This window comes from Hemitrygon akajei, unplaced genomic scaffold, assembly GCF_048418815.1.
Source record: "Hemitrygon akajei unplaced genomic scaffold, sHemAka1.3 Scf000038, whole genome shotgun sequence".
Classification (NCBI taxonomy): domain Eukaryota; kingdom Metazoa; phylum Chordata; class Chondrichthyes; order Myliobatiformes; family Dasyatidae; genus Hemitrygon; species Hemitrygon akajei.
In genome coordinates, this window is record NW_027331924.1 from 5,337,696 (window position 1) to 5,364,853 (window position 27,158).

At 44.0% G+C, this 27,158-nt stretch overlaps 1 protein-coding gene across 1 annotated transcript; it reads right to left on the minus strand.

The window, feature by feature from the left end:
* Positions 1–400: 400 nt before the first annotated feature.
* Positions 401–15,326, minus strand: LOC140720205 (uncharacterized). The gene is given in 4 exon segments (XM_073035092.1): positions 401–3,295; positions 3,298–3,565; positions 12,405–12,639; positions 15,265–15,326. Coding segments are annotated over 4 exon segments (3,390 nt in total). The 3' UTR covers positions 401–470.
* Positions 15,327–27,158: the final 11,832 nt, after the last annotated feature.

Sequence of the window (27,158 nt, forward strand, 5' to 3'; positions counted from 1 at the left end):
TCAGTGCTGCCAACCATCTGACAAGTGGACTCTCTCAGTCAAGTTACAGCAGTATATTCATACATAGTAAGTCCCATACGTCACTGTTGTAAGCTGCTATTAGAACCAAGTCTGTTAGTGCAAAACTTAAGGTCTTAGATAACAGAGTGCACTAACTCAAGGCTTGAATATAGATGGATATACAGTCCAGTGCTTATCAGCTATTCCCTTTGCAAGGTCCTGACTTCATTCCAGACAGATGGTCATTGCTGTCCTTATCGATGAGTGCTTACTCAAACACGGGTACAATATACATTATCAAATTCTCAATGTCCCTCTGACAATTAAATGGAAACCAGTATAAGCCGCTTACTTTCTTAACTGCTGAAGACAGAGTTTACTTTTGTTCAAAAATTCCTGTTCAGTCCCAATTATTCTTTTAGCTAGAGGTTACTTGGGTTCAAAATGATTTTTTATATATCCGCATTTCCTCAGAATGATTTCTCCCCAGTGTGAACAAGCTGATTTTCTTTCAGCTGAGCTGAATCAGTGAATCCCTTCCCACATTCTGGGCAGATGAATGGCTTCTCCCCAGTGTGAATTCGCTGGTGTCTCAAGAGCTGAGAAGAACGACTGAATCCTTTCCCACATTCAGAGCAGATGAATGGCCTCTCCCCAGTGTGGACTCGCTGATGTAACTTCAGTTGAGATGACTGAGCGAATCCCTTCCCACATTCAGAGCATGTGAATGGTTTCTCCTCACTGTGATCTAACTGGTGCGTTAATAGACTAAAACGCCGAGTGAATCCTCTCCCACAGTCTGAGCAGGTGAACGGCCTCTCCACAGTGTGAACAAACTGATGTTCTTTCAGATGAACTGAATCAGTGAATCCCTTCCCACATTCTGAGCAGATGAATGGTTTCTCCCCAGTGTGAATTTGCTGGTGTCTCAAGAGTTGAGATGAACGAATGAATCCTTTCCCACATTCTGAGCAAGTGAACGGCTTCTCCCCGGTGTGGACTCTCTGATGTAACTTCAGTTGAGCTGACTGGGTGAATCCTTTCCCACATTCAGAGCATGTGAACGGCTTCTCTCCAGTGTGGATTCGCTGATGATCCTTCAGTTGAGCTGACTGGGCGAATCGTTTCCCACATTCAGAGCATGTGAACGGCTTCTCCCCAGTGTGAACTCGCTGGTGGCTGTGTAGGTTGGACGAGTGAGTGAATCCCTTCCCACATTCTGAGCAGATGAATGGTTTCTCCCCAGTGTGAATTTACTGGTGTCTCAGGAGTTGAGATGAACGAATGAATCCTTTCCCACATTCTGAGCAAGTGAACGGCTTCTCCCCGGTGTGGACTCTCTGATGTAACTTCAGTTGAGCTGACTGGGTGAATCCTTTCCCACATTCAGAGCATGTGAACGGCTTCTCTCCAGTGTGGATTCGCTGATGCTCCTTCAGTTGAGCTGACTGGGCGAATCGTTTCCCACATTCAGAGCATGTGAACGGCTTCTCCCCAGTGTGAACTCGCTGGTGGCTGTGTAGGTTGGACGAGTGAGTGAATCCCTTCCCACAGTCAGAGCAGGTGAACGGCCTCTCCCCAGTGTGAACTCGCTGATGTACCTTCAGTTCAGATGACCGAACAAATCCTTTCCCACATTCAGAGCAGGTGAACGGCTTCTCCCCAGTATGAACTCGCTGATGGGACTTCAGTTCAGATGACTGAACAAATCCCTTCCCACACTCAGAGCAGGTGAACGGCTTCTCCCCAGTGTGAACTCGCTGATGTACCTTCAGTTCAGATGACCGAACAAATCCTTTCCCACATTCAGAGCAGGTGAATGGCTTCTCCCCAGTATGAACTCGCTGATGTGACTTCAGTTGAGATGACCGAGCAAATCCTTTCCCACATTCAGAGCAAGTGAACGGCTTCTCCCCAGTGTGGACTCGCTGGTGTCTGTGTAGGTTGGACAAGTGAGTGAATCCCTTCCCACACTCAGAGCAGATGTACAGCCTCTCACTAGTGTGAACTCGCTGATGTAACTTCAGTTCAAATGACCGAACAAATCCTTTCCCACATTCAGAGCAGGTGAACGGCTTCTCCCCAGTATGAACTCGCTGATGGGACTTCAGTTCAGATGACTGAGCAAATACCTTCCCACATTCAGAGCAAGTGAACGGCTTCTCCCCAGTGTGAATTCGCTGGTGTCTGTGCAGGTTGGACGAGTGAGCAAATCCCTTCCCACAGTCTGAGCAGGTGAACGGCCTCCCCCCAGTGTGAACTCGCTGATGTACCTTCAGTACAGATGCCCGAGCGAATCCTTTCCCACATTCAGAGCATGTGAACGGCTTCTCCCCGGTGTGGACTCTCTGATGTAACTTCAGTTGAGCTGACTGGGTGAATCCTTTCCCACATTCAGAGCATGTGAACGGCTTCTCTCCAGTGTGGATTCGCTGATGCTCCTTCAGTTGAGCTGACTGGGCGAATCGTTTCCCACATTCAGAGCATGTGAACGGCTTCTCCCCAGTGTGAACTCGCTGGTGGCTGTGTAGGTTGGACGAGTGAGTGAATCCCTTCCCACATTCTGAGCAGATGAATGGTTTCTCCCCAGTGTGAATTTGCTGGTGTCTCAGGAGTTGAGATGAACGAATGAATCCTTTCCCACATTCTGAGCAAGTGAATGGTTTCTCCCCAGTGTGAATTTGCTGGTGTCTCAGGAGTTGAGATGAACGAATGAATCCTTTCCCACATTCAGAGCATGTGAACGGCTTCTCCCCAGTGTGAACTCGCTGGTGGCTGTGTAGGTTGGACGAGTGAGTGAATCCCTTCCCACAGTCAGAGCAGGTGAACGGCCTCTCCCCAGTGTGAACTCGCTGATGTACCTTCAGTTCAGATGACCGAACAAATCCCTTCCCACACTCAGAGCAGGTGAACGGCCTCTCCCCAGTGTGAACTCGCTGATGTACCTTCAGTTCAGATGACCGAACAAATCCTTTCCCACATTCAGAGCAGGTGAATGGCTTCTCCCCAGTATGAACTCGCTGATGTGACTTCAGTGGAGATGACCGAGCAAATCCTTTCCCACATTCAGAGCAAGTGAACGGCTTCTCCCCAGTGTGGACTCGCTGGTGTCTGTGTAGGTTGGACAAGTGAGTGAATCCCTTCCCACACTCAGAGCAGATGTACGGCCTCTCACTAGTGTGAACTCGCTGATGTACCTTCAGTACAGATGACCGAGCGAATCCTTTCCCACATTCAGAGCAAGTGAACAGCTTCTCCCCAGTGTGGACTCGCTGATGTGACTTCAGTTGAGATGACTGGTGAATCCCTTCTCACAGTCTGAGCTTGTGAATGGCATCTCCCTAGTGTGAACTAACTGATGTTGCAGCAGGTGATTTGACTGAGTGAATGCCTTCCCACAGTCTGAGCAGGTGAATGGCCTCTCCCCAGTGTGAACTCGCTGGTGTCTATGTAGGTAGGATGAGTGAGTGAATCTCTTCCCACAGTCCGAGCAGGTGAATGGCCTCTTCTCAGTGTGAACTCGCTGCTGTTCATTCAGTTGAGATGATTGAGTGAACCCGTTCCCCTATTCGGAGCAGGTGAATGGCTTCTCCCCGGTGTGAACTCATTGGTGTCACTGTGGTCTGTTTGAGCGTGTGAATGTCTTCCCACCATCCAAGCAGGTCAATGTCCTCTCACTGGTGAACTTTAGGATATATCTTCAGCATCGACAATGGAACGAATTGCTTCCCACTTGCAGAATAGGTGGAGCATCTCACTCTGGTGTGAACTTGCTGATGTATCTTCAGGCTGGATGACTGAGTAGTTCCCCTCCCTCACACAGAGCAGGTGAATGGCCTCTCCCCACGGTGAACTCACTGGCCAGTCTGTGGGTAGGCTGTGAGTGAATCCCTTCCCACACTGAGAGAAGGAGAATGATATCTCCCCACGGTGAACTCACTGGCGTGTTTGTGGGTAGGCTGTGAGTGAATCCCTTACCACACTGAGAGAAGGAGAATGATACCTGACTACGATCAATTCTCTGGCAATTCAGAAAGTCAGAAGTTTTGAATCCCTTGTAGTTTTGAAGTTTTGAATGCAGTTGAAGAACTGATCTCCAGTGAACAAATGCTGGTGTGTTCACAGCACCCCGGTTCCAGTGGATTTCACTGAGTTACAACAGAAAACTTGATTTCAGAGACAAAACACATTACCAGATGGTATGAGATAATGCTTCATCTCCATGGATTGACAACAGATGTGTTGGTGATGCAAAGAAAATATTTGGTCACTCCTTAAATATCCAGAGTCAGCAAAACTGATGTGTTGTTGTGTTTGAGATTCCCGTGCACAAGTGTGCTGTCATTTCAAACCTGTAAAAATATTTGCAAAATACATCAATGGGTGAAGGACAGTATTTCAGGAGAGATTATAGTCTGTGGTGAGAACATAAGAAATAGGAGCTGGAGTCGGCCACTTGGCTCGTCGAGCCTGCTCTGCCATTTAATAAGTACATGGCTGATCTGGCGATGGACATCTCCACCTACCTGCCTTTTCCCCATAACCCTTAATTCCCCTACTATGCCAAAATCTATCCAACCTGGTCTTAAATATATTCACTGAGGTAGTCTCCACTCCTTCATTGAGCTGAGAAATCCACAGATTCACCACCCTCTGGGAAAAACAGTTCCTCATCATCTCCATCCCAATTTCCCCCAAATCTTGAGGTGACATCCTCTAGTTCTAGCCTCATCCACCAGTGGAAACAACTTTCCTACCTCTATCTTATCTATTCCTTTCATAATTTTACATGCTTCGATATGTTCTCCTTTGAATGAGAGCTCTGGCATCACAATTTTACCAATTTCAACTCAAGTTGGTGGTACTCATCTTGAGATATACCCCAGGCTACCGTGGGAAGTGAGGGAGGAAAATGCTGGATGTCTGGTGATGATCTTTGCACCATCAGTAGAGAGGGGAAAAGTACCAGAGGATGAGAAGACATTGTTCTCTTTTCAGGTAAGCCAGATAAGCCAGGAAATTACAGACCAGTGGTTCTTACTTCAGAGGAGGGCACGCTGTTGGAGAAGCTCCTGAGAGGCAGCATTTCTGAGCATTTGGAGAAGCATAATCTGATGCGGGATAGTCAGCGTGGCTCTGTCTAGGGCAGATCGTGCCATATGAACCTGATTGATTTCTTTGAGGATGTAACAAAACACACTGATGAAGGTAGAGCATTGGATGTAGTATGCATGGCTTTCAGTGAGACTTTTGATAAGATTCCTCATGCAAGGCTCATTCAGAAAGTAATGAGGCAAGGATCCAAGTAGACCTTGCTTTGTGGATCCAGAACTGGCTTGCCCACAGAAGCCAAAAGGTGGCTGTAGATGGTTCATATTCTGCATGGAGGACGGTGACCAGTGGTGTTCCACAGGGATGTGTTCTGAGACTCCTTCTCTTTGTGATCTTTATAAATGATCTTGATGAGGAAGTAGAAGGGTGGGTCAGTAAGTTTGCTGATGACACAAAAGCTGAGGGTGTTGTGAGCAGTCTGGACAGTTCTCCAGAGGTTACAGCAGGACATCGATAGGATGCAGAACTGGCAGATGGAGTTCAACCCAGATAAGTGTGCTGTGGTTTATTTCAGTACATCAGATTTGAAGACAGAATGTAATATTATGTTAGGACTCTTGGCAGTGTGGAGGATCAGCTAGATCTTGGGGTCCATGTCAATTTTACACTTAAAGCTGCAGCACTGATTGACATTGTTGTTAAGAAGGCCTTCATCAACCATGGAACTGAGTCCAAGAGTGGTGAGGTAATGTTGCAGCTATATAAGACCTGATTTATACCCCACTTAGAGCATTCTATTACCTCATTACAGGAAGGATGTGGATTCTATAGAAAGAGTGCAGAGGAGATTTACAAGGATGTTGCATGGATTGGAGAACATGCCTTATGAGAATAGGTTGAGTGAACTTTAGAGTGACGGAGGATGAGAGGTGACCTGATAGATGTGAATAAGATGATGAGAGGCATTGATCGTGTGGACAGCCAGAGGCTTTTTCCTGGGGCTGAATTGGCAAACACAAGGGGCATTGTGTTAAGGTGCTTGGAAGAAGGGTCGATGGGGATGTCAGAGGTAGGTTTCTCACACAGAGAGTAGCAGGTGTATGGAATACACAGCCAGCGATGACAGTACAGGCAGATACCATAGAGTCTTTTGAGAGACTCAAATAATTTCATGGAGCTTAGAATACACAGAGTGCAATGCAGTTGGGAAATACGAGGCAGTTTCTAGAATAGGTTACATGGACGTCACAACACTGTGGGCCTAAGGGCCTGTACTATATTGTAGATTTCTATGTTTCCATATGCACTCATCTTCTAACAAGGCATGGATCAGACATTCTGACTGACCATCAAATTATCTGACTATATCCCTGTCTTTATGAGAATGGGCTGTTTCTGACTTCAATCAACCTGTGACTTGGCTCAATCTGTCTCTGTCCTTTGGTATTATTTCAAGTTCTGGTCATGTTCCACAATACTACAAAGATCACTTGTTACTGCATGTACGATCCTGGAGATTTACCAATTACTTGGATCGCCCCCCCATCTGCTGATTGACAGTGATGAACCCATCGATGGCAAGGCCAATGGAGGGCAGTGGTTATTCTCATTGGAGTGCGGCACCTTTTTGATCTGCAAGCCAGAAGTCACTTGTCATCGAGGCAAAGCTGTTTCATATCGTTATTAACCCGGGGAGAACTAAATCTGATGGAAGGTTTTATTTCCATACAGCACTAATTGACATTTTCACTGACTGGAGGGTAAACTCTTCAACCGAGCTTAACTGGGAACTATATTTTCGTTCTGATTCATAATGCTCTGATTTACATAGTGGAGCTCGGCAATGTTTGGGAGATACATCCGTTCACACTTCCTTCGACTGTACGGAACAACACCGGTACTACCACCCATGGCTGCCTCCTTACCCAGAAACCCTCATGAAGAGAAACCTCCCGGTATTGTTGGGCTGGCTGTGGGCTGGGCTGAGAGTTTGGAAGGTGGTGGTGCATGTGTGAATGTGGTTTGGAACTTGTTGAGGGAAAGAGAGTGGAGAAGGAGCGGGAATTGCTGGGAGGGGGGTTGCCTGGGTCTGGTAATGGCAGACAAGGTGAGAGGAGGGGCTGAGGGAAAGAGAGTGGAGAAGGAGTGGGATAGGGATAGGGATCAGAGGTAGGCAGCTGGGGAGAAATGGATTATTGTGAAGGGAGAAATAAAGGGAATAAGGAGATAGTGAGGGGATGGATGAATGAAAACCGAGACAAAGGGAATAAAAGAATAAGAAATGACAGTGGAGAGAGTTCTGAAAGTGAGGAAGATGAAGAAGTTCAGAGAGGAGGTGTTGTCATAATTAGGTTTAATGAGAAGGCGCAAGGACACATGAAGAAAATTAACCCGTTTGTGCTAACAACAACTCTGGCAAATAAGATAGGGGAAATAGTATTTGCAAAAGTTCTTAATGATGGCAATCTATTGGTAAGATGTGCGAATGAGGAACAACTTGAGAAAGTACTCAAGCTAAAAGAGATAGGAAAATGCGAGGTGTAATATACTGGGAGGGTGGGAGCACAAAATGGCGGTTGTAAAGGAGTGATCACGGGTGTACCAATGAGTCTAAACATGGAGGAGTTGAAGAGGAATATCAAAGGGGGGAAAGTAATTAATGTTCTAAGACTGAAAACAACAAAGGAGGGAATGAAAAAGGAAAGTGAAACAGTATTGATTGAATTTGAAGAAGAAAGAGTGCCAAGGAAAGTGTTACTGGGTTTCATGAGTTACCCAGTAAGGGTGTATGTGCCAAAGCCATTGAGGTGCTATAATTGTCAAAGGTTTGGACACATAGCTAAAAACTGTAAAAGGCAGAGGAGATGTGCTAGATGTGGGGATGATCATGAATATGGAAAGTGCGGAGCAGGAGTGCAACCAAAATGCTGTAATTGTGGAGGAGCTCATAATGTGGCGTATAGTGGGAGTGAGGTTATGAGACGGGAGAATAAAATTCAAGAAATAAGAGTGAAAAGAAAGATCCGTTATGCAGAAGCTGTAAGAATGTCAAGAGAACAGAAAAATACTCCTAATGATCAGAGAGCAATAGGGATGCAAGAGATGCAGCGAAGAGTAAATGACAGGATTTATGTGGAAAAAAAAGCTGTAGTAACATTCATTGCAGGAGTCATTATTAGTACGGCAGAGGTAAAGTCAAAAAGTGACAAAATTCAGCTGGTGGTCAAAGCAGCAGTAAACCATTTAGGGTTAGTAGGACTGACATGGGAAGACGTGAGGGAGAACCTCACTAGTCAGTCAAGCCAGGAAGTGTCATAGGTTGGTTAGTACTCATTATGGTGATTCTTTTGCAATGGAATGCAAGGAGTTTACTGGCCAACGGCCAGGAATTTAAGGAATTTATTAAGGAAATGGTTGTAAAACCGGATGTAGTGTGTATTCAGGAAACTTGGTTGAAACCAGTTTTAGACTTTGTGGTACATGGGTATACAATGATAAGGAAAGATAGAAATCTAGGGGGAGGAGGAGGTTGTGCTATGTTAATCAAGCAAAGTACACCGTATAGAGTACTGGAAAAAGGAGTCGATCAGGAATACATAGTGGTGGAAATATGGGAGAGAGGGGAGGGAGTGGTTATAATTAACTACTACAATCCATGTAAAAGGTTGGATTTGGACAGCCTACTAAGGATACAAGGACAAAATAGACACAAAGTAGTGTGGTGTTCAGATTTCTAAGCTCACAGCACAATATGGGGGGATCCGATTACAGATTCAAATGGAACGGTAATTGAAGATTTGATGGAAGAAAGGGATTTGGTATGTATGAGTGATGGTAGAGGAACAAGAATAAACATAACAACAGGAACTGAGTCGGTATTAGATATTACGTTAGTGTCTAATGTCTTGGCTGGCATCAGTAACTGGGGAGTTTGGACTGCTTCAACAGTAGGCAGTGATCACTACCCAGTTTTATGTTCAGTGGGTGAAAGAGTTGAAATAAGACCAGGTGGGGGAGTCCCAAAGTGGGTGTTTGGAAAAGCAGATTGAGGTAAATTCCAGAAGTTAAGTGAAGAAGCATTGACAAAGATTGACATTTCTGGAGATACAGATGAATTAAACAGTCAGGTGACTTCAGCAATTATTATGGCAGCAGAAGGATCTATACCCAGGAGTAAAAATAGGATGAATAGAAAAATAGTGCCATGGTGGTCAGAGGAATGTTGTCAGGCTGTAAAAACCAGAAACAGAGCACTCAGACTAGTTAAAAGAACCCATAATATGCAGCATTTGATTCAATATAAGAAGGCACAGGCAGTAGTAAGAAGAACTATACGTCAAGCTAAAAGGGCAAGTTGGAGGAGTTTTTGCAACAAAATAGGAAGAACAATGCCTGTGGGAGACGTATGGGGAATGATTAAGAGGATGCAGGGAGATAGAAAGGATTGGGAGTATCCAGTAATGCTGTCTGAGGAGGAAACAGCAGTTTCCAGCAGGGAAAAGGCTGAGATCATGGCCAAGTCATTTGTAAAGCAATATAGTTCAGAAAATTTGTCTGAAGAAGGGAGAAGGAGAAGGGAAAGAACAATGAGTCAATACCCAGGTGTGTTAAACAGGAGGGAAGAAACATATGATATAATTGATGATCCATTTACTTTGGCAGAAATGGTGAGAGCAATAAAGAGATCGAGACCAGGGAAAGATCTAATATGCTACTTTATGCTAAAAAATCTAGAAGGAGCGCTCTTGAAGTTACTGCATTTTTACAACGGTGTGGGAGGAGGGAAGATTGCCAAGTGCATGGAAAGAAGCAGTAGTAATTCCAATAAGGAAACCTGGCAAGGATCCGTCAAAACCCACTAGCTACAGGCCAATAACACTAACATCAAATATATGTAAGGTAATGGAAAGGATGATAACTGAAAGGTTATCATATGATCTTGAGAAGAGAGGAATGCTGGCAAGTTATCAGAGAGGTTTTAGGAAGGGAAGGAATTCCATGGACTCAGTGATAAGGTTAGAGACTGAAATAAGAAAGGCCCAGGCAAATAAAGAAGCAGTAGCCTATGAAAATTGAAAAAGCCTATTATATGATGTGGAAGGAAGGATTATTAATTAAACTGCACAAGATGGGGGTTGGGGGGAGAGTTTTTAATTGGATTAAATATTTTTTGTTTGGTAGACAAATTCAAGTTCGGATTGGATCAGAATTATCAAAACAGTACATAGTGAGAAATGGCACACCTCAGGGTAGTGTGATTAGCCCCTTACTTTTCATCATTATGAGCAATGATGTCTTCACAAAGGTACCAGTGGATATAGGTAGGTCACTGTTTGCGGATGATGGGGCCTTGTGGAAAAGAGGCAGGAACACGGAGCATATAATCACGAAACTACAAGGAGCAATTGATGAAGTGGTAGAGTGGGGTTATGATTGGGGATGTAGATTTTCAGTGGAAAAAACTCAAACTGTATTTTTCACTAGGAAAAGAATAGAAGTAGGGAAGAAGTTAAGGATGTATGGGATTGATTTAGAAAGGGTTGGATCATTTAAATTTCAGGGAGTTATATTTGATTCACGATTAACATGGGCAGACCATATCAGGAAAGTTGAGGAGAAATGTAAAAAAGTAATAAACGTGATGAGATGTTTGACTGGTAGGGAATGGGAGCAAGTTGTTCAGCATTAAAGAGAATGTATGTGGCTTTAGTAAGATCTGTGTTGGATTATGGAAGTGTAGCATATGGATCAGCAGCTAGGTCTCTTATAAGGAAACTGGATGTGATTCAGGCTCAGGTTTTGAGAGTGTGCAGTGGGGCTTTTAAAACATCACCAGTATCAGCCCTGCAGGTAGAAATGGGAACAATGCCTTTGGAATTAAGAAGGATGCAATTGATGGCAAACTACTGCGTTAATTTGCAGGGACACAATGATTCCCACCCTGCTAAAGGAGTGTTGCAGGAGTCCTGGGAAAATGGGAGGTTTCAGAGGGAAAACATTAGTCGGGTAGGGAATGATATTGCTAGATCATGTGGAGTGTTTGATCTAAGGATAAGTCCTTCAGTAGTTTATCTGGTTGTAGCTCCATGGAAGCTGGTATGGCCTGACGTAGACCGGCATTTGTTAGAGGTAAAAAGGAAAGGAAAGTATAAAACTGATTTGGTAAGTGCATTTAACTGTTATGTGATGGAAATGTATAGTGATTATACTCAGGTCTATACAGATGGTGCTAAGGAACCTGAGACAGGAGTGACAGGGTTTGGGGTGGCAATACCAGCAAAAGCAATTTCAATCAGCAGAAGAACATCTGATAAGTTAGCGGTGTGTACAGTGGAGATGATGGCAGTGTTGGTTGCGTTGCGTTGGGTGGAGAAAACTAAACTAGTCAAAGCGTTGATATGCTCAGATTCATCTTCGGTACTAGCAAGTTTAAGGTCTTCTCACTCAAACAGCCGGCAAGATGTACTTCATGAAGTCCTTCAGTCAGTCACAAGAGTTGCAAATCAGGGAGGTCAGGTTAAATTTCTATGGGTTCCAGCTCATGTAGGGGTGAAGGGCAATGAAAGGGTGGATGAGTTGGCAAAGAGGGCAATAAAGAAAGAAAATATAGAAATGCACATTAGTATTAGTAAAACAGAGGTTAAGTGTGTAATCTGGGAAAAAAAATAACCAAATGTGGCAAGAAAGATGGGACAGGGAGGGGAAAGGGAGGCATTTATATCAAATACAAAAAAGTGTTGTAGGTACTAGGGTAGGAAGTAGATACAGAATAGAGGAAATTGTGTGGACTAGGTTAAGGCTGGGGCACTGTGCACTAAACCAAACACTGAAATTGATAGGGAAACACCAGGCAGGACTGTGTGAGGAATGTCAGGAAGAGGAGTCAGTAGAGCATGTAGTTCTGAGTTGCAGGAAATATGGGATACAGAGAGAGATGATGAGAATTAATCTAAGGGAACTGGGGGTGCAGGAATTCACATTAAAAGGGTTGCTGGACATGGGTGAGAGAACACAGTTCAGGGTATTTTTAGCTTTCTTAAGGGGTACAGGGTTTTTTAATAGGATATGATGGATACACAGAAATAGGGTTCTAGGATGGGGAGGATAAAGTGTAGGTTATGTGTATGTGTCCGATTGGATGAAGGGATTTAGAATGTGAGTCCATCGCATACTCCGGAGCAGAAGGTGACGGTAATGCACCATTAAGCTGGGTGCCAACCGCTGTAAAACAAGAGAGGGAGGGGGAGAGAGAGGGAGAGGGAGAGAGGGGGGAGAGAGGGGGGAGGGGAAGAGGGGGGGGAGGGGAAGAGGGAGATAGAGGGGGAGGGGGAGAGGGAGAGGGAGAGAGAGACCTCCCTGGCCGCATTGAAAGGCCCAAGAATGCGCATGCGCCGGTAAGCATGCTCTGGGGCCGGGTACGGATCGTGGGGCTGCGACAGCGGGAGAGGACTAGGACCGTCGTGGGGTGCAGCACCAGTGTTGCTGGAAATCACAGTAATTGTCCTTCGGTCGCGTTTCAGACGCCGGTGAATTAGAACCCGCCTGGAACCCGCTCTTACCTTTGTCCGGTCGTTTTCGACCTCCGGGCTACTCAGCGCATGCGCAATATTCGGGATTGGTGGCGACGACCACGCATGCGCAATGATTTATCAGGCGAGAATCTGCAGATACGGAACCCAAAGCAACACAGACAAGATGCTGGAGGAACTCAGGGGGGCAGGCGGCGACTATGGAGAGGAGTGAACAGTCGGCGTTTCAGACCGACACCCTTCTTCAGGACTGGAAAGGAAGGGAGGGAGTCAGATTGTGGGGCGACATGAGGAGATAGGAGAAAACGGGAAAGGGGGAGGCGTAAAGTCGCTGAAAGAGATATAGGGCTGGATAATAATAATAATAATAATAATAATAATAATAATAATAATAATAAATACTTTATTGATCCCGAGTGGGAAATTCTTTCGTTACAGCAGCAATATTTAAAATCGCATTTAGCAGTGTGAAGACTTTACTAAAAATAGAGAATAATAACATACACAGTATTACTGTACCAATGTGCAATAATAATGTATGAAACAATATTGCAGAGACTATTGAACTATGATCTGTCGCAGAAAGATGTATTGAATTGACTTTATTTTTTACATCCTTCCCATACATGTGGAGTAAAACTGTTTACGTTATGCCTCCGTCTAAATGTGCAATGTGCAATCGTAGTATTTCATAGTAATTTATAATAAACAGAACAGTCAAGGTAACATAGAAATGCACTGAAATCAGCGTGAGTTAAGCAGTCTGATTCCTGGTGGAAGAAGCTGTCCCGGAGCCTGTTGGTCCTGGCTTTTCTGTTGCCGTAGCGTTGCCCCGATGGTAGCAGCTGGAATAGATCATGATTACAGTGACTCAAGTGCCCCATGATCCTGCGGACCCTTTTTATACGCCAGTCTTTGTAAATTTCCTGAATCATGGGAAGTTCACAACTACAGATGCGCTGGGCTGTCCGCACCACTCTCTGCAGAATCCTTCCATTAAGGGAGGTAAAGTTCCCATACCAGGCAGTGATGCAGCCAGTCGGGATGCTCTCAGTTGTGCCCCTGTAGAAAGTCCTTGGGATTTGGGGGCCCATACCAAACTTCCTCAACGGTCTGAGGTGGAAGAGGTGCTGTTGTGCCTTTTTCACCGCACAGCTTGTGTGTACAGACCACGTGAGATCCTCGGTGATGAGGATCCTGAGGAACTTAAAGCTGTTTACCCTCTCAACCCCAGATCCATTGTTGTCACTAGGGGTTAGCCCGTCTCCATTCCTCCTGTAATCCACAACCAGCTCCCTTGATTTTCCGACATTGAGGGAGAGGTTGTTTTCTCGACACCATTGTGTCAGAGAGATGACTTCTTCCTTGCAGGCCACCTCATTATTGTTTGAGATTGGGCCAATCAATGTGGTGCTGTCGGCAAATTTAATGAAGAGATTGGAGCTGTGGGTGGCCGGTTAGCAGATGGACTGTTGTATGTGGTTATTACATCTGATAGGAAAGAGCTTCTGTAACGATCCTTGTGACAGCGGTGCTGAGTGAGTCTGTTCGAAAGGGTGCTCCGCTGCCTGTGCAGTCGCTCATGGAGAGGATGTGACCGATTGTCCGTAATGGGTGTCCATTTGTTTAGTGACACCACTCCTCTCCACCACTCACTCCAAAGAGCCCCGGTTGTGGCCAAGGACGGTTCCAACCTTTCTGATGAGTTTATTTTGCATCGATGCTGCTCCCCCAACGTAAAGCGGCAAAGAAAACTGCAGTCGCTACAACAGACTGGTAAAACATCTCCAGCATCCTGCCTGACACATTCAAGGATCTCGGCTTCCTTAGAAAATGGAGACCGCTCATCCCCTTCTTGTAAACAGCCTTACTTCTGTTACTTGTGTTCTCAGCGCCCGGTTCCAGTGGATTTCACTGAGTGACATCGAAAATATTTCAGTCACGTTTCCGGCTGAGATGAGACACTACTTCATCCCCAAGGATCAACAACTGATATATCGGTGTTTCAATGGAAATATCTGGTCACTCCTTAAATATCCGGACAGAGGTGTGTTGTGTTTGAGAATTCCCGGACACAAATTGCTGTTTCTTTCCTGTAGAAAGATTTACAGAAGACATCAATGGATGAAGGAATGAATTTCGGGACGGCATAGTCGTGTACTTTGGTAGAAGAAATAAAAGGGTAGACTGTTTTGTAACTGGAAAAAAAAAATAAAAAACATTAAAAATTAAAGGGCCTTCTGAATCCTCGTGTAGGATTCCCTGAAGGATAATTTGTGGGTTGAGTCGATGTTGAGGAAGTTCTCTGTGATGTTGACATTCACTTCGAGAGGAAAAGCAAGGATGCATTGGTGAGGCTTTACAAAGAGGCCTCACTTGGAGCATTGTGAGCAGTTTCCGGCCCCATATCCAAGAAAAGATGTGCTGACCTCGGAAGGGGCACAAAGGAGCCACAGGAATTTGAACAGGATCCAACAAAGTCTGTTTATGGGACATCAACCGTCTTCAACAGTCCTCTCTCAAATTCCAGCCTCACTCTTTCTGAACGTTGGACTCTCCACTCACACTGCTCTAATCTTAACCTCACCATCAAACCCGCAGATAGGGGAGGTAGTAGTCTGTCGGACTGACCCCTACCTTGCTGAGGCCTATCGCCAACTCTCGGACACCTCCTTTTACTTACCCCTCGAACAGGACCCCAGTAAGGAACACCAGGACATCGTCTCCCACACCATCACCAACCATTTTGACTCTGGGGATTTCCCAGCACCACCACTAACCTCATACAGTAGCTGAGCCTGCTGGGCCTGAACACCTCACTCTGCAACTGGATCCTAGACTTCCTGACTGGGAGACCTCAGTCAGTCCGAATCGGGAGGCAGCATCTCCAACACCATCACACTGAGCACGGGGGCCCCTCAGGGCTGCGTGCTCAGTCCACTGCTGTTCACTCTGCTGTCCCACGACCGTGCTGCAACACACAGCTCGAACCATATCATCCAGTTCGCCGATGACACGACCGTGGTGGGTCTCATCAGCAAGAACGACGAGTCAGCTTACAGAGAGGAGGTGCAGCAGCGAACGGACTGGTGCAGAGCCAACAACCTGTCTCTGAATGTGAGCAAAACGAAAGAGATGGTTGTTGACTTCAGGAGGGCACGGAGCGACCACTCCCCACTGAACATCGACGGCTCCTCGGTAGAGATCGTTAAGAGCACCAAATTTCTTCACCTGGCGGAGAATCTCACCTGGTCCCTCAACACCAGCTCCATAGCAAAGAAAGCCCAGTAGCGTCTCTACTTTCTGCGAAGGCTGAGGAAAGTCCATCTCCCCCCCCCACCCCCCCCCCCCCACCTCCCATCCTCATCACATTCTACAGGGGTTGTATTGAGAGCATCCTGAGCAGCTGCATCACGACCTGGTTCGGAAATTGCACCATCTCGGATCGCAAGACCCTGCAGCGGATATGAGGTCAGCTGAGAAGATCATCGGGGTTTCTCTTCCTGCCATTACGGACATTTATACTACACGCTGCATCCGCAAAGCAAATAGCATCATGAAGGACCCCACGCACCCCTCATACAAACTCTTCTCCTTCCTGCCGTCTGTGAAAAGGCTCCGAAGCATTCGGGCTCTCACGACCAGACTATGTAACAGTTTCTTCCCTCAAGCTATCAGAGTCCTCAATAGTCAGAGCCTGGACTGACACCTTGCCCTACTGACCTGTTTATTATTTATTGTAATGCCTTCACTGTTTTGTGCACTTTATACAGTCCTGGGTAGGTAATGGTAAGGAGTGAAAGCGAGGTTTGTAGGCAAGAGAGTGGGAAGGGGGGAGGGACAGAAATGGATGGGTACGGAGTGGGAGGTGCCTCACCTCATCTTGCCTTGATGACGGATGCTGCTTTTCCTTTTGCTAAGGCAGAGGTTGATGGACTTTCGATCGGTCAGGGCATGAAAGGATACGCGGCGAAGGCAGGAAAATGGGGCTGGGAGGAAAAATGGATTTACCATGATGACGTGGCAGAGCAGTTTTGATGGGCCAAATGGCCCAATTCTGCTTCTGTCTCTCATGGTCTTATGGTCCAAGAGCAGCCTCTCATTCAATGAGAGCAAGAGCAATGAACTGGTTCTGGACTTTGGAGGAGGAAACAGGAACCCATGAGGCAATCCTCATCGGGGCTCAAAGGTGGAGACGTTCAGCAACTTTAAATTCCACAGTGCTAACATTTCAGAGGATCTGTCCCGAGCCCGGGACACAAGTGCAATTACAAGAAAGCAGGAACTGTCTGTCCTCAGTAGTATGGCCCAGCTCATCATAGTAGATATGGCCCTTCACATCACGGGTAAAACTCTCCTCACAACTGAGCACATCGCTGTGGAGTGCTGTCGCAGGAAATCAGCATCCACCATCAAGGACCCCCACCACCCAGGCCATGCTCTCTTCTCAATGCTGCCATCAGGAAGAAGGTGCATGAGCCTCAGGAGCCTCAACCCCAGGTTCAGGAACAGTTATTACACTCAACCAACAGGTCCTTCTTTCTTTTTACAATATTTTTATTCAGAAAAAAAAGATTTACAGAGTGCAACACATAGATACATCTCAACATAATTTGTGTACATTCATATATTGTAATAAAATTGATCAAAATGTTATAGCATAACACATAAAGGTATACCACTCTGTAATCAAAAACTTAAAGATAGGTCAGACATCATAAAAGATTTTTTTTATATGTAAAAAAATTCAACCCCCTTCCAACTACCAAAGAAAAAAGCTGATGGATGACAATTAGGAAAAAAAACATATTCACTTAAGAAGAGAAGATAAAAATATTTATAAATTGGAAAAATAATTTAGGAAAAGTCCCCAAATATCATTAAAAGATTGTTTCGAATTTAAGACTGAGCAGCGGATCTTTTCTAAATTTAAATACGACATAATATCATGCAGCTATTGAAGATGTGTAGGAGGGGTAGACTCCTTCAATTTAAGCAAGATTGATCTTCTTGCTAAAAGAGAGGTGGAAACTAAAACCTGTAGGTTAGGGGTATTTAAAGTTCTAACTTCATTTGCAATAATACCAAACAAGGCAGTAAGGGGATTTGGGTCAAATTGGACCCTAAAAAGTTGAGAGAAGGTATGAAATACTTCCTGCCAAAATTTTTCAATTGTAGGGCAAAACCAAAACATATGAATTAAAGAGGCATCAGCAGAGTTGCATTTATTACAAAGTGAAGAAACATTCAGGTAAAAACTGGAGAGCTTCTGTTTAGAAATGTAAGCTCTATGAACCACTTTAAATTGTAGAAGAGAATGACGATGATTTATTAACCCGTTTAAGAATTTTATTCCATCTATCATCAGAAATCTGACAACTTAGGTCATCCTCCCAAGCCTTTTTTATTTTATCTCAAAAGTATTGTCTGGAATCAATCAACAAGTTATAGATACCGGTAATAGAACCATTAACAAAAGGTTTTAAATTTAAAAGATCGTCCAGTAAATTTTTATCAGGACCTATAGGAAAAGTAGCTAATTGGAAATGTAGAAAATCTCTAATTTGAAGGTATCTGTAAAAATGTGATTTTGGGAGTGCAAATTTATTTGACAATTGCTCAAATGATGCAAGAGATCCTGAGATAAACAAGTTCCAAAAACACTTAATACGTAGTTCATCCGAATCCTTAAAGACTTTGTCAGTCATGAAAGGGATAAAACAAAAATTAAAGGAGAATGGGAGATGATAATAAAAAATTCGCTAAACCAAAAAATTTTCTAAATTGAGACCAGATCCTTAAACTTTGCTATTCCCACAAACAATGGACACAATCAACAGCTCTTCATCTCATGTTCTTGATGTTTATTTCTGGGTTGTTTATTAGTTTTATTTCTTTTATATTTGAATTTTGTTGTCTTTTGCACATGGTTGTTTTGTTTGTCCTGTTGGGGGCGATCTTTCATTCATCTTATAATGGTTCTTGAGATTACAGAATTTACAATATAATCAAATCCCCGGATTATACATGGTGATGTGCCTATACTTTGATAATAAATTTATTTTGCACATTTTAAATTGTACATTTCAATTTGTAAATAACTCTGAAACACAAGAGCGGGTTGTGAGCTCACTCTGCTGGGTAAATTATTTTGTTCTGATCTGAATGGTCGGCCCAACACTGCGACCCGTCTTTCGAGGCACACCAATTACTGGAAATATTACTGAATTGAACTGGAAAGCCTCAAATACTCTGTCTCTCTGCGCAAGCGTGCGAACACACGTAGACACACACACACAGACACAGACACACACACACCAACACACTTAAAAATGTCGACAATCATACCAGTGCCCAAAATTACCAGGGAGACCTGCCTCAACGACTATCGCCCAGTGTCGCTCACTACTGTGATGAAGTGCTTTGAGGGGTTGGTCATGGTCAATCAACTCCTGTCTGTGTGCAGGGACCCATTGCAATTTGACAATCGCCACAATCTGCCAACAATTCTCACTGGCTCACACTCGGCCTTCGATCACCAGGTCAATAGCAATACACAAGTCAGGCTGCTGATTACAGCTCAGCGTTCAACACAATCAGACCCTCAATTGTAATCAACAAGCTCCAAAACCTGGGCCTCTGTACCTCCTTCTGCAACTGGATCCTCACCAGGAGACCCCAGTCTGTGTGGATCAGAAATAACATCTCCTCCTTGCTGACAATCAACACTGGCACACCTCAACGATGCGTGCTCAGCCCACTGCTCTACTCTCTCTACACCACGTCTGTGTGTCTAGGCTCATCTATAAACTTGCCAATGACACAACTATTGTTGCTGGAATTTCAGATGGTGATGAGGAGGAGTACAGGACTGAGATAGATCAGCAAGTTGAGTGGTGACACAACAACAACCTTGCACTCAACATCATGAAGACAAAGGAATTGATTGTGGAAACAGGAAGGGGAAGTCGAGGGAACACACACCAGTCCTCATCGTGGGATCAGAAGTGAAAAGGGTGAGCAGTTTCCATTTCCTGCCTGTCAACATCTCTGAGGAACTATCCTGGGCCCAACATATTGATGCAGTTACAATGAAGGCACAACATCGGCTATATTTCATTCGGAGATTGAGGAGAATCGGTCTGTCACTAAAGACACTTGCAAATTTCTACAGATGTACTGTGGAGAGCATTCTAACTGGTTGCATCACTGCCTGGTGTGGAGAGGCCACTGCACAGGATCGGAAAATGCTGCAGAAAGTTGTAAACTCAGCCAGCTCCTTCATGGGCACTGGACTCCACAGCATCCAGGACACATTCAAAAGATGATGCCACAAAAAGGTGGCATCCATCATTAAGGACCCCCATCACCCAGGACATGCCTTCGTCTCATTGCTACCATCAAGGAGGATGTACAGGACCCTGGAGACACATTCAGTGGTTCAGGAACAGCTTCTTCCCCACTGTCAGATTTCTGAATGGACAAAGAACCCATGAACATCCCCTCAGTATTTTCCGTCTCGTTTTGCACTACATTTTAAATATAATTTTACACATTCTAACTGTAATCTGTAGTTTTCATTACTAAATATTGCAATGTACTGCAGACACAAAGGAACAAATTTCATCACATTTGCCGGTGATATTAAACCTGATTCTGATACACAAACACACACAGCTGGGCTCAGACATACAACACTCCCACATTCCTCCCTTTGTGACACCCTGTTTGCTCCGCAGCCCCCGGTATGAAGCTCAAACTGTTGCAACATCTGCCCTTTAAGTTCATGGCTGAGGCTGTGTTGTATCTGTTCACTGTTTGAGTACGATATTAAATGAAGAGCATTGAATGGGAAGGAAGGTTTGAATAGAAGAATAAAGATCTCCTCTGAAGGTATATGGGGCCCTGGTGAGAGCGTACATGGAACACTGTGCACAGGTCTGGTCTCCCTCCCGGAGTCAGCCTGTGGGATAAAGGGAATGAAGAGATTTCCCAGATTGATTTAGGAGGTGAGGTAGTGTCCTCGGAGAGATTATACTGACCGGGCCTGTCTCAAAATTAGAGAAATAAAAGGTCGTCTGACTGAGACAGACACAGTCTCACAGGGTATTGACAGGGTAGAGGCAGGAATGATGTTTCCTTTGGCTGTGGTGAGGAATGGGGGTCACAGAATCCGAGTTCACCTCAGCAGAACTGAGATGAGGAGAAATTTCCTCACCCAGAGGGCAGTGAATCTTTGGAATTTTCTCCACAAGGTTTCTAAATTTGAAGGACAAGTTTTGGGGCTCTGCGATACTGGGAACGTTGCGCGAAAGTGGCGATGAGGTCAAAGATCAGGCATGTTCTGAGCGAAAGGCAGAACAGGCGCAAAGGGCCACTTCGATCCGCCCAGCGTCCCGCCCACTGACACTCTTCAGCCAATGGAGGCAAGAGTCTCTCAGTGGTGTTCTCTGATTGGCTGTGATTGTGTCCGAGGGCGGGCTGCTGCCGGGAGCCGGAGATGTCAGTCACTGTTTTCAGAATCAAGCAAGTACCCCGAGACTCAAAGTTCAAAGTATTTTTTATTATTTTTTTAAATTTTTATTAAGCACAAACAAAAACAGAAACACTAAGCATATGCGAACTAAGCCAGGGAATCACACAAAAGCAGCAACGAATATATAACTATTAACTTTAAATATACAAATAAACAAGGAAATCCACTCTAAATACTGTTGGACAGAAGGAACTGTATCTGAGAGGAGTCACAAAACAGGAACATTTACAGAGATAACACAAAACTTTGACAGATTTGTACAGTCTTTACAGCCTTCTGGCGATGGGAAGTTTTCAGAGGATAAACGTTTAGCTTGAAGTCTGTCGTAAAAATATAAATGAAGGTTTCTTATTGCTGTGATTGCATTTATCGATTTAAAATTTGCTGCAAATTAACAAAAGATTTATGATAAAGAAATGATCCCTGTGAGATTTGGTGTTATTAGTAAACCCAAATAAGTCATTTTCAAAACAAGAAGTAAAATCCACATTAATATATTGATCTACAAATTGACAAACATCAACCCAAAATGTTTTAACATATTCACAATCCCAAAACAGATGAAATAAATCCTCTGGATATAACCCACAAAAAGAACAGTTAGTTTCAATATCAGAATTAACCCTTGTCAAATAAACATTGGTTGGATAATATCTAAGTATAATTTTAAATAAGCCTCCACCTCAGATTCCCCAAGCGACTATTCCAAAAACTAACAGAGTACATATAAGTCGCCACCTACAACTCCTACAAACATACAGAGAAAAGCTACAGAACGGTAACTATATCTGGATCACTGAAAGATCAACCAGAGTGCAGAAGACAACAAACTTCGCCAATGCAAATAAACAACGAGAAGATGAAATAACCGCAGAGGCTGCCGATAGATGTCCGGTGCTCTCAGCGCTCCCCTGTTCAATCTGACAGGCCAAGAAACAGTGAGGAACAAAGGTAAACCCGTGTTTCAGAAAATAAGAAATAGAGAAGGTGTGGCCATTCGGCCCCTTGCACCTCTTCTGCCCTTCAAACAGAACATGCTTGACTTTTGACCTCAGCACCACTTTCCTGCAACTTTCCATCACCGCTGAGCCCCAGGATATGTCCACTCAATTTAGAAACCTTGTGGAGATAATTGCAATGATTCACTGCACTCTGGGTGAGGAAATTTCTCCTCATCTCAGTCCTGCCGAGTTGTCCTCGGATTTTGAGTCTGTGAGCGCTGGTTCCACACCTTATGGGAAACATCATTCCAGCCCTTCCGCTGTAAATATCCTGTGAGATTGTACTTCTCTAATTCTGAGACAGGAATGTGATCTGTCTCAGACAAACCACCTCTTATTTCACTCATTTTGAGACAGTCCCAGTACGATGATTTGCTGTGGGAGCATCTCTATGGACAGCAGGTGAGTGCAGTTATCCTGCGTTGTTCCACAGCCTGATGGCTGAGGTGTAGTAATTGCTCCTGACCCTGGTGGGGCGAGTCCTGAGGCTCTTGCACCTTCTACCTGATTACAGCAGTGAGAAAAGAGCCTGCCTGTGTGGTGAGCCTGATCACAGCCGCCTGTATCACCGTCCCCTCTGGCCTGCCCTATCCGGGACCAAAGGGATTGTGGAGAGTAAATGTGGTATCCTGTCGAATATTACTGTGATCCGTCCCCTCTGGCCTGCCCTATCCAGGACCAAAGGGATTGTGGAGAATAAATGTGGTACTCTGTCGAATATGACTGTGATCCGTCCCCTCTGGCCTGTCCTATCCGGGACCAAAGGGATTGTGGAGAGTAAATGTGGTACTCTGTCGAGTATCACTGTCATCCGTCCCCCCTAGCCTGCCCTATCCGGGACCAAAGGGATTGTGGAGAGTAAATGTGGTACTCTGTCGAGTATTACTGTGATCCTGGCTCTCTTCCTGCCCCTTATTATTCTTGTCTGTGATTGCAGTGCGACAATCTCTGGCCCAATGTCCCCTCTTTCTACAAACCCCGTTTCTGTCCTCAGCCAAGTGTCCTCTTCATCTGCACCATCTGCACGATTCTGCCACCCGTTCTGGGTTCTTCGTCAGGACCCGAACTCCATCTCCTCACTACCGGTTCTCTGTGCACACTCTCGCTTTTCCCCAGTCCCTTTAAAGAGTCAATTGCGCTCCATATTCATCAGAATATATGGTAAATTGATCTGTCCAGGGGTTTGCCGGCATTGGACTCTCACGTATCCTTAAAACGAGCTATAAAGTACGCAAGGGATTCTCCTTTTTTCTGTACTTATCGGGTAAATTCACCAAATCCGCATGCAGTCGGGCTGTCATTCAAATGGGTTCCCTTACCTCAGTGACCCACCGTGCCATGGCTTGTATTACATCAGCCCCTCTGGTGGCTCCCGGTCACCTTCGGGCGTCTGCCTGGGAAAGGGGAACCCACTCCCTGTCCCTGTCCGAGAGGTTCCATATATAACCCTGAGGAGTGGCACAAGTCCCCGGGCAGGGTCTGGAAAGGGGAACCCACTCCCTGTCCCCGTGCGAGAGGTTCCATATATAACCCTGAGGAGTGGCACAAGTCCCCGGGCAGGGTCTGGAAAGGGGAACACACTCCCTTTTTCAATGAATTCAAGTAAAGCCTCTGGTTTAAAGATGCGTTTACTGTAGGTAAATAACCACAATCTTTTTATGATGCCTCCATTTCTCCAATTCTTTAAAAAGGTAAAGACCCCACTGAATGTGCATCCTATCGGCCAATATCCTTGCTGAATACGGATTCTAAGATTTTTACCAAAATTTTGGCCACTACATTAGAAAATGTATTACCTCAAATTATCTCTGAAGATCAGACTGGATTTATTAAAACCTGCTATTCATCTTTTAACATTAGAAAATTAATTAATGTAATTTATACTTCTTCATCTAAAATACCAGAATGTCATTTCCTTAGATGCTGAAAAAGCGTTCTATAGATTTGAATGACTATATTTATTTAATATGTTGCAGAATTTAAATTTTAGCTTAACATTTATATCATGGATTAAATTAATGTATTATAAACCTTTGGCTTCGGTTCATACCAATAATCAAAGATCTCCTTTTTTTCAGTTGTCCTGTGGTACAAGGCAAGGCTGCCCTTTAAGTCCTCTATTATTTGACATTGCTTTGGAACCTTTAGCCGTTGCCATTCGTGAATCACCTAATATTTTTGGTATTACCCGTGGGTAAGGGACTTATAAGTTATCATTATATGCTGATGATTTGTTACTATACATATCTGACCCTGAGAGATCTATTCCTGCTATTTCATCCTTGCTTGCTCAGTTTAGTAGCTTTTCTGGCTACAAACTGAATTTTAATAAGAGTGAATTATTTCCATTAAATATGCAAGTTCCAATTTATAAACACTTACCATTTAAAGTTGTCACAGATCATTTTATTTATTTGGGTATTAAAATTACCAAGAAACATCAGGGTTTATTTAAAGTTAATTTTTTACCTTTAATTGAACAAATCAAGCAACTTGTTACCAGGTGGTCCCATTATCTCTGTCATTGGTTGGTCGAATTAATACTATCAAGATGATAGTATTACCCAAATTTTTATATTTATTCCAAGCATTACCAATTGTTATTCCTAAATCTTTTTTTGATATTATTGACTCCAAAATATCCTCCTATGTGTGGCAGAATAAAAATACAAGATTAAGTAAAAAATATTTACAGAAGCCTAAGAAGGAAGGTGGTTTGCTTTGCCAAACCTGAGATTTTACTATTGGGCAGTTAATATTCAGTATTTAATATTTTGGACACAAGAATCGATCATAGTACCTTGCCCACAATGGGTAAATTTGGAGTGTAAATCTGTACAAGACTTCTCATTGTTTTCTATTTTAGGATCTTCGCTTCCTTTTGCTTTATCTAAACCGAATAAACAAATAACTAATCCTATAGTTAAACATACATTAAGAATATGGTTTCAATTTTGTAAATTCTTTGGCTTGAATAATCAAGCCCTATTATATCTAACTTCTTTTTCCAACCCTCTTTTATGGACCAGGCCTTTGTGTTATGGAAAACAAAAGGTATAACATGTTTTCGTGATCTATTTTTAGATAACAGTTTTATGTCCTTTGAACAGCTATCCAGCCTAAAACTCATTTTTTTTAGATACTTGCAAGTTAGAAATTTCTTGAATGTTAGTATTTTCTGAAATTATGTCCAATGGACATTACAGAAAAAAATTCTATCTCTGAATCCTTGCCGGAAGGGTTAAGTAGCTATCATTTATCATATGATCATGAAAATCCAGCCAGGAGTATCAGAAATAATTAAGAAGGAATGGGAAAAAGAACTTCACTGTCTTATACCCACAGAGCAGTGGGAGAAAATTTTACAATTAGTCAATTCTTCTTCTATTTGTGCTAAACATGCCGAATACAATTTAAGGTTGTTCATAGGGCTCACGTGTCCAAGGATAAACTCGCTCGATTTCATTCTTATGTTAATCCAACCTGTGACAGATGTCATTCTGAAATCGCTTCATTGACCCACATGTTCTGGTCTTGCCCCTGCTTGCAAAATTATTGGAAAGATATTTTTGGTATTATTTCAACAGCTCTGAATATCAAATTGCAAGCGCATCCTATTACTGCAATTTTCGGTTTACCAATGGTGGATAATAGTCGTTTATCCCCCCCCCCCACCCCCCCCCCCCAGCCCGGCGGATGATTGCATTTGTTACATTAATGGCTAGAAGATCTATCCTATTGAATTGGAAAGAAATTAGTCCTCCAACTATATTTCAGTGGTTTTCTCGAGTTTAGAAAAAATTACAAGTGTTGTCTTTGACCCTTCAGGTAAATATGAAGAAACATTGAGACCATTTATTCAACATTTTCATTTGAGTTAAACTGACTTTCCCTAAACCTTACTTTTATTGTCCTTAATTATTTGAATGGAGGTGCGGAGTTATTGACGCTACTGTGTATAATTGATATAATGCAATGGCCCATGCAGGTTAGGATTTTTTTCATTTTTTTTGGGGGAGGATTTCTTATTTTCTCCATTTTTTGTAACCACTATGAGTTTGGGAGGTTATTATCATCTATTTGTATTTATACCTTCACCTATTAATTATGTACTCTCAAGCTCTTTGTATTCATGTTTCATTTTTGTGTTTGTTTAAAATCAATAAAAAGATTTAAAAAGGACTATTCTGAGGAAAGGGTGGAATAGGCGCAACGGGCCGAGTGGCCAGACATGCTCATGTTACTTATTTTCTAAAGCACGAGTTTCCCTTGGTTTTCAGCCGTTCGGATTGCACAGGGGAGCAGGGCAGCTCCCGTCTCCCAGCAGGAAGGGACGGGTCTGGGAGACAACTCCAGGCAACAGGCCCCGATCCTCGGCGGGGAAAGGCCGGGCGCCCTCCGTGTCGCTGAATCATCTCACAGAATCTCCGCCAATCTCTTCAGCTCTGCCTTCGAAAGGATTCACGACCCGCCGGTGGTGCAGACGAAACCCGAGGCGCAGCTCCCGGTCTCCGGCCTCACTGTGTCCCGGTTCCAAACCCCGGCCCGGCCGGGCGCTCAGCGTCCCGCCCACTGACACCTCTCAGCCAATGAGAGAATCCTTCACCCAGCGGTGATCGCTGATTGGCTGTGTGTGTGAAGACGGGCTGCTGCTGGGAGCTGGAGATGTCAGTCACAGTTTGTTCTCAGAATCAAAGGAAGTTCCCCGAAACACAAATTTCAAAGTAAATTTTATTATCAGAGTACAGATAAGTCACCACATACAACCCCGAGAAGCATTTTCCTGTGGACATACTTAGAAAAAGTATAGAATAGTAACCATAACAGAAGCAGGCAGTAAAAGATCAGCCAGAGAACTGAAGGTAACAAACTGTGCAAATGCAAATATGGAGAAACAGGATAAATAATAAGAACATGAAATAACCGCAGCGGCTGCTGATGGATCTCCGGAGCTCTCACCGCTCCCCTGTGCAATCCGACAGGCTGAAGGCCAAGGGAGAACAAGGCGCAAAGGTAAACTCGTGATTTAGAAAATAAGAA